This window comes from Carassius auratus, chromosome 20 (genome assembly GCF_003368295.1).
Source record: "Carassius auratus strain Wakin chromosome 20, ASM336829v1, whole genome shotgun sequence".
Lineage (NCBI taxonomy): Eukaryota > Metazoa > Chordata > Actinopteri > Cypriniformes > Cyprinidae > Carassius > Carassius auratus.
Window position 1 is genome coordinate 6,656,588 of NC_039262.1, and position 17,498 is coordinate 6,674,085.

Genomic DNA, 17,498 nt, shown 5'->3' on the forward strand with positions numbered 1-17,498 from the left:
AAAAAAACTAAAATTTTCTCCTCCAACTTCAAACTTTTTAAGTGTGCTTAACTTTCTTTGCATGTTCGCTTTGTAAACACTGGGTCGGTATATTTCCGCCTTTCCAACGGAATTACATAATGGTTAAGTAAATTATTTATTATTTATTTTAGAAAATGTCGAATCATTTCACTAGATAAGATACTTCTTCCTCGGCTGGGATCGTGTAGAGCCCTTTGAAGCTGCACTGAAACTCCAGTTTGGACTTTTAATCCATTGGGTCCCATTGAAGTCCACTACATATACGAAGAAAAAAATCCAGAATCTTCTTCCTCAAAAATCTTTATTTCTTTTCGACTGAAGAAAGAAAGTCATGAACATCTTAGGATGACATGTCAGTGAGTAAATTGTCAATACACCTTACTTCAGAATTTGCATATATACAGTTGATTTAAATCCTGAACAATGACTGCATTACAAACCTCTCCTCCTCTAGCAGCTGTTGTCTTCTGCCTTACCAGACTGTTTTCTAATGATTGTCTACTAAAGTCATGTACCTTTAGCTTTAAGCTGAATTTTACACAAGATATCCAAAAATGAAGTAAAACGCGGTATATGCATTTAAAATAGTGATGTAAAATACAATGTACTGAACCCTATTTTAAATAAATGTTGAGAAGTGCAGGCCATGGGTTAAACTGTGTCAGTCTTCATTCTCAAATGAATTGGTGTAACATCAGTAAGAACACATAACATTTTCTCCAAGGTAAATTTATATAAATGTAATGACTCAATGATTCGGGTCATAGTAGAGGTGACAGCTAAAGAATTCACATTATCATAGTGTTGAATAGATAGTAGCAGTTCTGTTCATTATCACTTGAGATCTTTTACAAATTCGGCTTTTCTCTTTAGTTGACTGATGACCATCGATTCTGATGGTGTGTTTAAATATCTTATGAACTGAAGGCACACGAATGCCAGTATTTTGAGTGGGAAACTCTAAACTTTCCCTTTACCGAGTTTCTGAGATGGGGTATGTTAGTGTGAAAATGTGGTAGACACAATGGATGCACTTAATAAAAAGCTAGGTTATGACTTCAAAGAATCAATTCTTCCACATCTGAAAAGGATCCGACAAATGCAGCTGGGTTAATTAGAGGGGAATAAAACTATTAAGAACAAACTGAATCCACAAGGGCCACTATATGTAGATCTTCCAAAAGGAGCTTCCATATGCTTGGTCTACTGCCCGAGTTCTCTAGATCTGCTTAATTTAGTTACCTTGTTTCAGAGTTGTTCTTGTACCTGGGTTCCCAGAGGATTATATCCTGAGCCACTCCATTATGAAATGCTGTCGAGGCGTGGATTTCTGCGAGCGTGTCCCACTTCCCCCAAAATCCCTGCTGAGCCTGAGCCATGCTCTCAGAGATGTAATTAAAGAGCAGAGGAGGCCTTGTTCATGTCTGTGATAATATACTACCCCAAAAGACCCTGGCAGCCAAACCGGAGCCATCCATAAGTCATCCCTGGATAGGGTTTTAGAACAAGCCCCCTATAGAGAGGAGCGCTGACTGAACGCTTAGAAGAAATAGGGTCAAATGGATATGTGATATTAGAGGCCTATGTTTAATTTCCATGACACATACGGGTTATGCAAGGTTAACTTTTCATGATCGTAGAGGGGTTGAGAGGTCACAATATCATCAAGGGTTTCTTGTTTTCGGGAGCTGCTAAAATAAACTTAGAACAAACATTACTTTAAACCAACAGGAAAAAGGATTTATGGGATCAAATGTGTGCACTCCTTGTTGCTTAAATAAGAACGAAGTGCAGTTCACACCCTTTCGGTTGAGAGCTTTATTTGTGCGTAATCCTATCGGACACATACACATTCCCTGGCGTAGGAGATCACAACATTCTGAAATAATCAGCAGCACAAACTGAAGGGGCCAAAATATGGAGTTAAGGGGCTTTTTTCATTTTACTTTTTCAAGATTCACCTCTTTCTGATCATGTCAGAAAGTCTGAGCAAGCACTCTAGCTCTTCAACATGCCAGTGCATTTATATAATAGCCCCAACAAAACTCATGGCTGCTTAAAGGTACGGTTTTGTTCCACTGCAATGACATACTTAAAGCATGACAGGGACTGTTCTTATATTTTGGAGCAGACTCAGAGATACTTGTCATCCAGTATACTTTCAAGAAGTTAAACCTGTCCACAGTGTGAGAAACTCAAAAAGTCCCATAAAAAATTATTTTAAAACAATCAAATAGCAGGCAATTGACCAAATTCAAAATCTGCACCAGTTTATGACAGTTCTGCCGCAGTGTAGAGTATTCTTAATATAGGAAAAACTACAATGGATGCAAAATTTGTCTACAAGCCCCTCCCCTCAAACGTTCCCCTCTCGAGCATGGAAGAAGGACTTAAAAGATGGGAGCCATGCAGCAGATCCATTTATCGGCGTCTCCATCCTGACATCAGTTACCAAGGAAACCGTAGCTAAGGGAGTGTAGGCGGCTCACAGCCTGATTCAGAATGTCTTCCAACAACTTACTACAATAGATTCCAAAGGCTGTATGACTTCATTAGGTTTTAAAACCGTAGTACTACAATACAAAAATACAGGATAATATGATATAGAAAATAGATTTTTTGCCCCCCTATAAATATTTCATTTCAAATTATGTGCTACAAATAATCCTTATCCATCATTTTGAATGAATGGGCTGTACATTTTTGTTCATTTTCTATTTTCAGAAAATAAAAGTGTAATTTGAAGTGCTATCTACAGAATATCGCTTTTCAGCTAACTGCATTATTTTCCTCCTGATTATTTCCATGTTTCCTTTGTATTCTGCTGTAAGCAAATGAAAAAAGAGCACATATACAGTGCATTAGTGGTCTGCTCTCCCAAGTTTATCTAGTATATAAACCATGAATAATTCCCTGGAATGCACTAAGAATCTTAGTGTCTCTTTCCAGGTTTGTTTTCATGCGAATGCTGTAAATTGTATCGTTACGAAATAGACATATATAAACTATAATAATATTGAACATGTCTGTAATATTACTGCAGATAATAGGGGGATCTTTAAAAGTTATTCATGGTGTGCTGAAAGTAGTTGGTTAATGCTTTTACACTTAAAAAAATGTCCTTTTAATGATCGATGGTTGAAGGCTGAGTGAAAGTGTCCCCTCGTCGTACCTATTTTTTGAAAATGCTTATTATTGTGTTCATACAGCGAACCGTTTGCTGATTGCTTATGGAGTAAATGGTTATGGTGTAAAAAATTACGGGGTGTAGGATAAACTAAAACAAAACTGTCAGCTTAGTGAAACAAGATAGACTTATTTTTATCGTACACTAACAACTAAAAATTTAACAGTTGCTTTAAGTTAATGCAACATCTTATAAGGACCAAGTCTAACAACGCTAATTAAACACTCATTATAAAGTATTATATGTGAAGTTATGTATATCATTCCTAACTTGCAGACCCCAAACAGCTGTTTAAAGATTAGTGATATAAAAGAAAGTCATAAAATATCACTACCAATATTTGAAAAAATAGAAGAAAAAAAAAAAAGATTATGTGCAGGAAAAGCCAACTTTGACAGACCGTCGTGAGCAAGAGAGCAGAATGAGCACCATATTGAAATCTTTTTGGCAAGTTCAACTCCCCTCTCTCCTGGAAATGCTCGGCAATTTGGTTAACATTGGCTGTGTCTAAGCCAAGCCATATGGTGTCTTTTTCAATGCTTCCTCCAAAATTTCAACACATTTGGGCCCAGCTCACTGATTCCCCCTTGCACAGAAGAAAGAACATCTTTGAACAGAAAGGGCGGTACAGCACATCCTGAAGGAGCTCAGAAAGCAGGATGTGGGCTTTCTGTAGCTGAAGGGTCATTCATAAAGAGATGACAGACATCCGGATGAGGCTGCCGAGCGATCCGGCGCATTATTGTGCTGAAGTGTGAAGAAGTGGCTATGATTATGACAATCAGCTTTAAATTATGCTATCAGTCTGCTAATGAGGTGATGGCTGCTAGCGGGATATGGTCGGGGAAAATGTTCTTTTGTGTCTCCACCTGACAGATGTGCTGAAAGCCGGCAGAGCAGCAAACCTGGATCAGCGTCCCACTGACTATTTTTATCCTCCCATTATGCCACTTCATGTGTTTTTAATCAAATACTAATAGGGAATATTTTTGGCTCACAGAACACGAGTCGACCCACATGTCACTGCGTTCCTGCTGGAGTTGGAACAGCCCGTAGAAAAACATGAAAGCTAAAAACTACAATCTCTATTTTTATACATGTAATCCCCTGGAAGCTAATCCGTGAAGTCCTGGTGACGGAAGACATGGCCAAATATTTATTTTTCCCAGCAGGAAAGTAATACAAAAATGTAGCATGTCTCAGTACAGGGGATGGCATGCATTTCAGACCTAATGGGGCATAAATACGCCACTACGTCATTTTTGAGGTCCTTCAAGAGCTTTTTGTCATCATTTCATCATGAGGTTTACAGGAATGCTCGAGTCTCTAATTCAAAGCATGTGTGTACTGAAAAACTCTCCACAAAATGAAAAGACAAAAAGAACAATCCCAAAAAAGTAGCTTTGGGAAGAAACATTCTGGGGCCTCAAACATAGTGGATGTTTTGCACAAACAAAAATGGACACAGACTCATACAAAAAGAGCTTTGTATGAAGAATTATGCAAAACCACAGAGAATTTTCTTTGCGGTCATTGCTTCAATGTAATTGTTACCATGCAACACCGATGGTCATTTTAAGGTGGTCTGCACTGGTCAAACTGCTTGCTATTAAGATAAAAAGCACTCAGTGTCCAAAATAAAAGTTGTGTTATGCACAATGTTCTGTCTGTAAATTAATGTCTTTTCAAGGTAACCGTTCAAACGGTTGATTACAAAAATAAATTCCTGGTAGCACCTTCTATGCAAGCATGTGACCTTTATTTTAAAGTGACCTCAGAAATCCTGTCTGACAGCACTCCTAATTCGTCTTCTGACAGTATGCAGATGCCCTGATAGCTGTTTATAAATTGTCTGAGTAACCTGCCTCTCATTCCTTTCTTCCGCTCTCCTTCACAGCAGCATTGTATCAGGTTTGCATCACGAGATGACATCAGACACCAAGCATGCATCCAGTTCCATTGACTGCAATAGCTAAATATGGCTGTGGGCCGGCCGGGTGGGCGGCAGCAGGCCAACTCTATTACACGCACTCAAAGACATTCTTTTAGAGAATATGAGCCCTTTACTTTCTGGCAGATCTAACACCGAAAGGGGAAAATATCCTTATAAGGAACATTTCCACTATATGTACACTACAGCACCTGACTGATGAACACAAGATGTTAAAACGTATGAATGACTGTTTCTTTAACTTCCTTAAAGGGATAGTTCACCCCAAAATGAATATTGCTAACTCATATTTCTTTCAGTTTTAAATACTTCCCTGAATTTTTTCAGAAATAGTGATAGCACTTTTTTTATAGTCTTGTTAACCATATACTTGTTATATTAATTAGAATAACTGGGTAATAACTAGGTACTTAGCCTAAACCTAACCAAAGTAGTTAACATATTATCCAATACTTCCTTAAGTATGTACACTGTAAGCACAGGTAAGTGCACATGCTGATAAATAAAGTGAAATAACTAAGAGTCTCTTTTATATTTAAGCAAAATCTAGTCTTAATTGAGCAGTTGTAAATCATAAAAACTAAATATGGACCATAAAAGTAGCCATGCATTGCTATCATACTATTCCTCGAAAAATAGAAATTTCAAAGAGGTTTATCCAGTGTTATTGTTAACTAAAACTATTAAAAATGATCTTCAATTATTGAAATCAAGCTGAAAAAATATAATCGTATAAATATAAATCGTTTTTTATAAAAAATAAATGATATAATAAATGATAAAAGTTAAATAATAATGACAAAAGCACCTAAATTGACTACAATTTAAACTAAATTTAAAATAGAAACTGAAAAACAGGCTATTATAAGCTCATTTAAAATATTAAAAATATATTATTTTAAACCAACAATAATGAAACTGGATGGGTCCCATCATTTATTTTTCCAATCTATTGAATATCTTATTTTAATCTGACCCAACACTAAACACTAAAATACAAAACTACTTCGAAATTACTTCACAGAACATTATGTGTAAAAACAGCCAGTTCTGAAGGGAAGGCCAGAGCTATTAAACCCCCCACAGCATTTAACCATGCAAGAGAAAGCACTGTCTGTCCCACACTATTTTAATAAATCCCAAAACACCTGCTTGATGATTATAAATTATAAATGGTGTCTGCAGTGTACTGAAGCTGTGCACCCTCCTCGGGGCGCTTCACTATGCCGTGGAGCTATCAGTCTTGAGAGAAAAAGCCAAACAATGTTTGTTATGCAGGACGCGCTGCATTGTCCAACGCCGTCCTCGCCTGGCTCACAGCACGCAGGGAATACACCAATGGTTAATGTTTAACAGGCTGCAGGGGCTCTGCAGATAAAGCCTGTGAAGATTGAACATTTCTTCTGTAGCAGAGAAGTAGGACATGAGCACTGCTGAGTCACCATCAAAAGACTGAGATCATATTCCGTATTCAACAGAGCATCCCAGACTCCCTTGGGTTCGTCTCATGGAATGATGCATCACTGAGGGAGAAACACTCACATAGCAGATCTGTAGAAGATCTGCTCTCCGTCGAGGCAAAGGCTAATAACTTTCATCAAGTCATTAACGACAACACAATTTTAAAATAGATTTTTTTTTACATAATAAATGTCTCAACTCTTAATGTGAATGATCTGTCGTTTACATTAAACAAAAGAAAAAATTGGGCAGAAGGATTTTCATAGCCTTTCTGCTCCTTTGTTAAAAAAAAGCATTACTGCAATGAAAACCAATAGAGATGCAATAGCTGCATCAATGGCAATCTATTATTAAAGCAAAAATTTGAAAGAAAACTCTGATAAGCAAGTAGTGAGCTTTGAGCATGTATATTCCAGTCAAGCAGCCTCAACCTTGACTGCTGCTTCCTTTGGGAACTTGCTGCAGAAAAGCTTTTCGATAACGAGACCAGGGTGATGAGTAACAGCCTCCGTCATCCTTTGAAGTCCACAGAAATCTTGATAAAACACGCTCATGAAAAAGCGAATTCAGGGCTTCAAAGTGGCGATTTAACTGAACTTAGTCCAACAGACATTAACATTACATTGCTGCTCTATCAGTGTGAGAGTTCACCTGGTTCATATTCTCACCATCACACATGCAGATGTCAACTCGTAATCTGTGAGTGCACGTGTTCTTTCATGGGGTGCAAGGTGTTTTGTAGATGTCACTTTCCCACTAACACTAATTCTACACTAGGGCTGCAAAGCCATTAATCATGATTAATCAAGTCAAAATAAAAGTTTGTTAACATACTACATGTTGGCTATTGCTAAAAATATACCCCAGCGACTTAAGACTAGTTTTGTGGTCCAGGGTCATATAGTTGCGTGTACTGTGTATAATTATCATGTACACACACACACACACACAGTATATATATAAATCTAACTTATTTTCCTTAATTATACAGGTATGTGTGTGTGAGTACACACACATAGACAACTTTGTAAACAAATATTTATTTTGAATCGATTAATCGTGCTTAATCACTTTGCAGCCCTATTTTACACCTTAACAAATTAATTTTTGATTAAATAATCACAGTTCTGTTGGAATTTGGGGAAAACTAATAAAATCCCATAAAACATAAATAACTTTAAACCTTTAAATGATAAGCATCAGAACCCAAAGTTTTTTTGTTTGCTAGCTGATTCAAGCTATTAACCCAAGATTATATGGTTTACTGCAGTCAGTGTCTGTAACTTTGGTTTTTACCTTCTCTGCACCTCCAGCTCCTCTGGTGATGGGCCATTCTGCACCTGAGGGGTCTGTCTTGGCATCGGGGGGCCTGTGGGAACAAAATGGGAGAAAAAAAAGGGAAAAACCTGGAATAAGTATCTATTTGAAACTTGGAAAGAACTTTGAAATCTGATCAATAATGTAAAGCACGTTGGACAAGCCCCAAAACAGTAACAGAAGATCAGATTTTAGAGAGAGAGAGAGAAAGAAACATGGGCTGCTGCCTGCAAGACACATCGATCAGGTGTGTTGGACAGCAAGACTTAATTAGGACATTATATATCAGGGAAAGGGGAAAAGATTATCTGTAAAAGGAACCGTCAGCAGCAGTTCAAATCACTATCACGTAGAAGAAAAAAAAGAAAAAAAGAAGTGGATAAGCACCGAAACAGTCAGTGCCAGGTTGAATTACTCCACATTTTTGTCACTTTACATTTTTGTTAGAAATGGATATGCATAACCGTAGCAAAGATTACTACAAACTAAAATAAAATTAAAATATAAATGGAAGGAATTAATCCTGGCTGATGACCTCATGCTGGAAAATATCATGCAGAAGGAAACCCAAGACTTGATATTGTCTTTTTTTACATCATAGTTTGAGTATAGAGGCTCTGCTGATTTTGTCAGGCTGAATTCGAGAGCAGAGGAAGGCTAAGGTCTGAATGAAAGCTTTAGCGCAAGTCTCTGCCATGACACGCTTGACTAATCGATCAATGCAGCATTGTGCAGGTGAGAGAGGTCTGTTTACAGAGTCTGGAGGCAAGGCCCTCTCTGAAGCTCATTACCAGACTACATATGCCCTCTGCCATTTCCTGTTTATATGCTACACACAGCAGGGCACTGCAAAAACAAGAGCTTTTTTTTATCCTTAAACCTGTTTGACCCATTTCTTTCCTGTAGTTTCATTTATTTAGGGGACAACATAATAGCAACATATAGACAAACTATTGACAACACAGCAAAAGGTCTGGCCCACATTGCTGATTTGAGACCATCTACCAAACAAAAGGTCAATAGTTGAAAATGTTGAAATTATGTAAGCATGTATGTATTTCTCTAAAATGGATTACGGATTAATAAAATCTAAGCAAGCTAAAATAACAAAACATAACATTTCACAAAAAAGCATAAACCCTTTAAAAATAAAAATATGTAACCAGAAAAAGCCTAAAAAAGATTTTTTTAAATTATATATATATATATATATATATATATATATATATATATATATATATATATATATATATATATATATACATATAAAAAAAAACCAAAGAACAACATAAACATAACATTCAACATACATTACCTATCATAAAAAAAATACAAAAAATGTACCATTACATTTCACAACAAAGACAACACAAACTTAATTTTCTTTGTTTTATACTACTTTAGAATAACAAAAAAAAACTATATAAAACCTGAAGAACAACATAAAACAATTAACAAAACAAAATATAAAACATTTCAGCCAACATAAAATATAAAACAAGATAAAACAAAAAAACAACACAAACGTAAATTTTTTTGTTTTATACTACTTTAACATAAAATAAAAAACGATATAAAACCTGAAGAACGACATAACATAAAACAAAACAATTAACAAAACATAAAATATAGAACACATTTCAGCCAACATAAAATATAAAACGATAAAACAAAAAACAACATTTAACAAAACACGACATACAAAACATAAAACAACATCTGTCCTGGGATAATAAGTAGCATATTTTTTACATCAACATGAAAGTTGCAGCAAAGTAGATCATGGCATGCAATGCGCACCAAGTAGCAAAGCTAAACTCAACTTTAACCAGAAACAAATGGCTTGCAGAACACATTAATTGGATTAAAGTCTGAATGCAGAATTCTCCCCACAGCACACAAGACTCCATGAAAAAAATGACATTAAAACTGAGCCATCTGGACAAGCCAAGCAGTAATCAACTCATCTTTCAAATCTAATCTAACATTACAGTTTTGTGCCCCCCTTTAAGAAAATCGACCATTTTTTCGATTGTCCATGTTGGTGTAACCCACTCTACAAATTCCCTTCTCAAATGTTCTGTCTTTAACACATAAAACACACCTACGCTAGCCTTAATGTGTATGTAAAAGGCCCTGTTATATAAGCAGGCACCCTCAGTTTCTCTTCCTTCCTTGAATAGAAACAAACCATGAGCTTTTTACAAATTATCAAAGCTATTCAGATATCATCTAATGAGTCAGCAGATATAATCTCTCCAGAGACCAAGGTCAAGTTATACAAATATTAACTTGATTTGTTTTTATGGCTACATTATAGAGATTTTTGAGTGCAATGACTGCAATTTGAAACTATGGCACACAGGCAAGTATACTTGGCCCATTTAACCCTGGCCAATCTGAACAGCACTTTAAAGGCTGGCTCTGGTCCAGAAGCACTCAGTGTCAGCTTTAATATGGACTGATCTTTCTTCAAGCCAGTTTGGTAATGTACTGCCATTAGATCACACACAGATAGCATAACCTACAAATGGACCTTTTATTCTACTAGTATTCACAGATTAAATTTAATTAAATTAAGGAAAAAAAAAAAGTTTAATATGTATTAAACAATTAAAAAATAAACTTGTTTCTTGTACCACCTTGCTGAATCCACACATGTAACTAATTATTAGCAATTATTCAAAGACAAAATAATATTTGCACTCAAATATCAGCACAGTTTAAGTTTCCACTTATTAATGAATTGTTTACAGACCAACAGAAAGCGAGATAGTCAGAATAGCACCTACATGAGATGAGGGAATCACCGAGCCTCTTCTGACAGCAGATGTATTGTAGAAGTCCATCCTGGTCTTTATGTACACTTGTAACACGTGCACTAGAGCCATTCGCATCAGCTCCTAAACTGCCATCAGTGACTCCATGAGATCTCAAAGAGAGCAGCATGTTGTTCTAGCTATTCTCAAGCAAACGCTGCGGTGGTAAAACAATAAATTAAAAAAATAAATAAGACTGGACCAATAGGCTGTCAGATGTTAGACGCTCTGCCACAATGTTCACCGAGCAGGATGTGATCCATTTATTGCACTTTCCGGACCTGATCAATTATTCATGCCTGGATGGGCGAAGGGTAAAGCGGTCAATGTTACAACCACATCACAACTATTACAATCATGGGTGGAAAATAGGGGGTTTAACCATTTTGAGGCAAGGACAATGAGATACAGCTGAGACACTAAAATCTGGAGATCTACTACAAAGGGCAAATTTTAGACACACACTTCAAAAAAATGAGAAAAAAAAATAGACTATTTTCCTCAGGGAGGATCAAGGAACTTTCTCTAAGCACTGACAAAGAGAAACAAAGCTGGTCTTGGCCGCAGGACCAAGTAATGGGCTTGAAATCAAGTTATCGGATGATGTCACCAACAACTAATAGCCATGAATACACCAGACAGCTTTAATTTCACAGAGTTGAATCATCTTTCACACCATCAAAATTCACGCCTTATTTTATGACCATAATAAGATCACAATGAGCTCAAGGGAGGAAAAATTAATTCTGTTCCCTTCTGAAACTTTGCACAGTTTACCCGTACTTACTATATGCACTCTGTGACCATATCTTAATGCATAAAATAATACTGGATATCTTTTTTTTCAAAATATTTGAAATGTTATGACAAAAATGTTTGGTTACGGTATAGATTCTAAAATTAGTTTTTTTTGTTTGTTCGATAATTTTAAATTAAATTTTACTTCTGTGGAACAACGTAAAATATTTGTACGATTTTGGTCGATACAATGAAACTGGCTTGACAGTTACTGTATGGACCAAGAAAAAAAATGTTTTAATCTAAATATTCTTTGACATATCATCTTCTGTTCTAAGAAATACAGTCATACAGATTTGAAATAACATGAGGCTAAGTAAATTATAACCAAATGAAAATTTGTGTGTGAATACACATAAAACATCCACATTAATCCATAAATGCTCTTACCAGGTACAACACGATAAGTAACAGAAACACAGATTAGACGATCAACAAATGAATGGGACATTGTCATGGTTGTTCTGGATAAAAACTAATTTGTTAGCAATAGTGCAGTAACTCATTTACATGAAAGTGATTGTTCAAATTCCTAAACCTACATACAAGCAATAGTAATTGGGATGCTTCTCTAAGCAAGCACCATTAATTATGCCAAAAGGCTTGACAATCAGTACAAGATTGAGACACCACCTGTTCTTGAAAGACCATTTTTTTCTCCTCAATGTTTTAAAACAACATTTGGGAAAAAACAAGGAGCCCCATTACCAAACCATGATCCCCTTATCACTCAATGTGTTTCACACAAGACGGCCCAAGCCTTCCAATTAATTCCACAGTTGTGCTTCCACAAATGGGAAACTTACAGTCAAGTGCTGCATAATTTGAAGATGAGGAAGCAAACGATTAGTCATCTAGCTCTAAACAGATTCTGATTGGATTCGGAGCAAGTCTGTGAACCGGTTAAATGGGATGTTATTAAAGCAAGATTATGAAAGTCAAAAGAAATGTTGCATGTCATTGTATACAGGATTCCTGTCTCAGTGGTAGAAAGGTGAACCAGTCAAAGGAGCGGAGGCGTCCTAGGATTAGGATATAATGATAATCGTTAGCATCACAGTTATGACTCGTCTCATTATTCAGGGCTTAAAGACAGAGACACAAAATCAGGCAAGAAATGGGACTGGGACCTAAAAATAGCAGAAATCACCGGGTTCTACTTACTGTATCTTGCTAAAATAGTTTGTCCATCTAGTTACACAGTGTGTTATGTCCACACAGGTTTGATAACCTCCAATGTAAAAATAAAATGGTAAAATAAAATGAAAAAAAAAAAAATTAAATGGTAACTAGGAATACTACTGGCGCTAGTTCAACTGCCTTATGTACGAGGTGTTGATGTTTTCAATGTTCGGCATTACCCCAGAGATACTAAATAGCATCACCTGATCCCACTTCAGCCCTGGGTCGGGTAAACAACTGCAGTGGCAGGAATGAGGTGCAAAACCATTGGGGGGAGGCTATTTGATGCAATGTTGCCTAATAAAAGTAGTTCTGCTTGGAAACAGTTCGGCCACTTGTAGTCCAAATGAAAGAAAATCCGACCACTGAACACGTGCAGGGTGTAAACAATCAATTTTAGCACTTCTGAAATAAGCTGCCAAGACCACTTTTATCTAAATACATCCTGTCGAACTGTAGTCTATACAGTGTGTTATCTTTTATTGAGATAACGGATGTCTTTAGAAGCTATTGTCAAACTAGATTCATTACATTGTGTAGACCATCACAAACATGTCACTTACATTTCTGGTAGAAAGCTGAAATGACACTGGGAAACTGTATTATCTTGGAAAGGCAAATCAAATGGAGAAAAAAAAAATAACCTACAGGATAAGCAAGATTGAGAATGGCTGCAAAAGGAGTGAAAAGACTGACTCAGCACTCCGAGCTAAAACAAGCACACATTTCACTGAGAAAAAGAGCAGCTCTTGGATCGTTACGGACAATCTGTTTGAGACATTTAATGACTTCTTGTGATTAACTTGGCATGGTTGTGCTGTTAAAACCCAGGAAAGGAACGTGGAGTGGTTAAGTGGTTTGACTGATCAAAATCTGTCAGCTGTCACAATTAACATACATTGACCAGTATTTTGGTTTGATGTTGTTTAACAGATTCAAATCTAGAACCGTACAAATTGCCATTTGTGCTCAAAGCTGAAGTAATGCGGTGCAAGAAAAGGAACTTGCTTTTAATAGGTAAAAATAAATAAATTAATAAAAAAAACGTGACTTTTTTTCCCATTGATCACGTTCAACTAAAATGACACATCTGTAATACACAGATTATTGTGCTAATACTATATACTGTATACTGAATAATGTGTGTTAAGACTTTCCTTCCTGTGGCAGGCAACCAAAACCTTTAACAATAAACAAGACCGAAATATACAGTTACTCTTTTGAAATGCTTACGCTTTACTATTGCTAGCCACTCATTTAAAAAAGAAAAGGGAGATGAAATATGCATTCTCACAACCATCTATAAAATATTACAATAAACACAACAAAGTAATCATTGTTATAATTCATCAACAGTAGATCATAAGCAATATTGTGTGGTTTTCACTGAATATGAACTGCTGCCACGGTTTTACTTTGAAACATGCAGTGTTCATATTTAATGAAATCCTATCTTTTTGAAGTTTAGTAATGAAATTGGAGTACACTGCAATTCCTGCTTTTCCATGCCTTAATGTATGACCTCTTAATACGAGACATTTGTTACAAAGATTTTTTTATGGACCCACTGTGACTTTTTTTTTTAATTCACACATGTGCTGCTAACACACATCATTTTAAGTTGGAAATATGAGTGAGAAGCTCACGCTGTGAAGCTCTCCAATCCTGCGACTAAACAAATTCTACTGCCTGAGCTGCTGCTGTTTTGACTGGCTGCTTGAGATTTTGAAAAAACAATTTTTATACTTGTTTTGGTAGTAAATCTATTATTATCTATGGTGTAATTTAAATCAAGCACAATGCTTTTAAATTGTGTAACAAACTGAATAATCTTTCTTAATAGTAAACAAACAATGTATCACATGCCTTCATTTCATTTGTGCTCAGACAGATGATGCTTGTTTTCTAGGACAGAATCCGATAACCAGGCTTAAGCATCTCAAATACTGATCAAGATTTTTACAAAGGTTGTTTCATCTTTTATTCATAGCCATTTTACTATTTACCTCAAGCACATCACAGTTTATTTGAACCCAGCGGTGACCATGTGCCGTCCCAGAGTGCCCTGACTGCCCCTGCTGGGAGTCTCTCATGGCTAAAGCCCCATCCCTCCCCATCAAACTCACTTCTCAAGATGATCTCAGTGCGGCTGATCTTCTGCGGGAAGCGGTACACTCTGGGGGCTGGCATGATGGACAGGTGCCTGCAGGCCTGCCTTTCTGCTCTGATGCTCTGAACCCGGACCAAGTCCCACTGGGAGTGTCGAGGTAGAGATATTGGGCTCTACTCTTGTATACCTGAGTCAGATTCCCATTCAAAAAAGAAAAACTGAAGGAATGAAACCGCATAACTAAGCACAGAACTCAAAACCAACACTAATTCCACAGCAACCAAGCCAACCTGAGTACTGGAAGATCCCAAGAAGTGACAAGCCAAGCTCTGCAACTATTTAGAAAGCTGGAGAAGAGAAACCTTCTGCAACGAGGACTATTAAGAGTCTGGGGCAAGAGAATGAGCTCATCGATAAAAAGTGTTCTGGGCTGCCAACGTCATCTCTCCCACCTTGGCTGTTGGAGCAATTTGGTGGTCATGTGGTGTCAGGAAGCAAACAAACACCAGACACCGGTTCAAGCCCACCCCTTTCAAGCCATATTTAGGCTCCACGGCCAGAAAAACAAACTCTTTTTGGCTCAGGAATGTTCCATCTTTCTATTTCCTCTCAGAGGTGCCGCGTCTCAAAAGACAAACACCTGTCCTGCCAAACTGTAAAGTCTCTAAGAAGGCTGACCTTCATTTAGACCTCTAGACGCAGACAGCTTCCCGGGGGTCTACGGTGGGACGGGGTGAAAAGCCTGCTTTGTTCTGACATGGATGAGCTCATGCAATCCCACATATTTCACGACTGTCAACAGGTCGTCACAAGACAGTATTTATACACAAAAGGTGGCACAGGAACCTCAACTCATGACCATCTTACATGTGGCAGATAGGCTACTGGCTCCAGACAGGTTATTATACGGAAGCTAGTGACAGATGACTAAAATTAGAGCTCCATTTTATCGTAATGGTATCAGGCTAATTAGTTATAACAGTTGCCAGGTAAAGCTTCTGAAAATCCCAAAAATATAAAAGATTAAACAAGGTTGTTTTTCTGTGCTACTACTTTTCTCACTAGATTACTAGTCCACCCTTCCATCTAAGAAAGTGATGAAATGAAGGTCAGGGCACATTAGCCATGTGACAGCTAAGGTATCCAGACTTCTAGAGCGAAGATTTTTTTCCCATTTTAGGTAAAAGGATGTGCAAGATGCTGGGTAGCTGGGTATAAGAGCACACACTTATATTCAAAAATGTCCTCTGAAAACAAGCCTTATATAGCCTAGATAAAACTATTAATTATACATATCACAGTTTCACTGATCAGAAAAAGAGAAAAATAAAATGCCAGATATATGATTAAAGTGCCCCAATTATGGGTTATGAAAGGTTCATATTTTGGTTTTGTGAGTCCCCAACAACAGGCTGACATGCATGCAAAGTCAAAAAACACATTCATTGTCTTAAAATACGCATTTATTTTTACCTTACTTGCTCAACTACTCCCAAGCGATTAGCTCAACGATTCATTTTTCCAAACCCCTCCTTTGCATGACAGTAATTTACATGAGTGGTGCAACTGGTCATTTGTATTTCATCTTGGCTGTAATGACTGATAAAGCAGTGTTTGTGAGCAGTGCTGCTTTGTGTACAGCGTTACCGGGGGGACAGCTATTTTTACAGCTGCAAAAGTGGCACCTAGTGGCAAAGAAGAATGAATTAGCATTTTCATTCAGACCAAGTTTTCCCGGGTATGTGTGCCCAACAAGTGGACAGACAATATGCTAATGTTTCATGTTGACATCAACATGAAAGGGGCTTGCGATTCATTTTAAATAGGCCTCAACTGATTCAGAGTCAATGCTTTCTTTCAGATTTATAACTTTGCAGGGTGTTTTCATTCACTTAGAGCTGTTACACACTGCATGAAAGGTAATTTTCAAAAAAAAAAAGTTTAAAATGTATCTATTTTTTTCATTTAGACAAGCAAGATGAACGTCAGAACATGAACATAATTAGAAACCAGAGTATTTATATCGGTGTATCTCAATTGTGAAAGAGCATTTCAACAACAAGGTGATTATTTAGGTAGAAGACGGGTCTTTTTCCCCACTGAGATTTCACGGCGTGAGAAATCACACGGCTTCAGCTAAGCCAGGGTATTGGAGGAGCTTAACCAACAGCAACTAAATTACACTGTCCCATCAGCACTACAACAAACTTCACATCCTATTCCTAAACCACAAACACCTGGCTGTCTGTGCCAGTAAGCAATCATGCTATTGTTCACACATTCCTAACAGTCACGTCAAGGTGGAAGATAAACAAACTAAAATGAAGAAAGAGTAAAGTTTACAAAGCTAAACTCCAATTACCCGTGGGAAAGATGAAAGGTCACATTTCTCATGTAAACTCCGCAAGTGGATTGTCTGGTTTGGACGCTTTGATTTCTCAATGAAAAACATGTTCATACATTACCTCACCAATACATCAATCAGCAAAACCATCACGCCTCCATGTATATATAGTCCATGTTGCCAAGAGCTCTAGGGCCGTCTGCCTTGCAACAGAGATCCTCAGTCATGCTGGCAACAACATTTATATAAAAACTCACCAAATCTCACACAGTCCATGGCTCCAGTGTCAGTGTAACATCACCCTGGCA

At 37.1% G+C, this 17,498-nt stretch overlaps 1 protein-coding gene across 9 annotated transcripts in view; it reads right to left on the reverse strand.

Moving 5' to 3' along the window:
* Positions 1-17,498, reverse strand: part of enah (ENAH actin regulator) — a 110,911-nt gene that overhangs the window by 19,777 nt on the left and 73,636 nt on the right. For 8 of the 9 annotated variants that reach the window (XM_026290692.1, XM_026290691.1, XM_026290690.1 and 5 more), the window contains exon 4: positions 7,917-7,989. In XM_026290692.1, coding sequence (XP_026146477.1) covers positions 7,917-7,989 — 73 coding nt within the window. Of the gene's footprint in view, positions 1-7,916; positions 7,990-14,862; positions 15,034-15,136; positions 15,332-17,498 lie in introns of those variants that run through there. The other variant, XM_026290694.1, reaches the window with a different exon arrangement.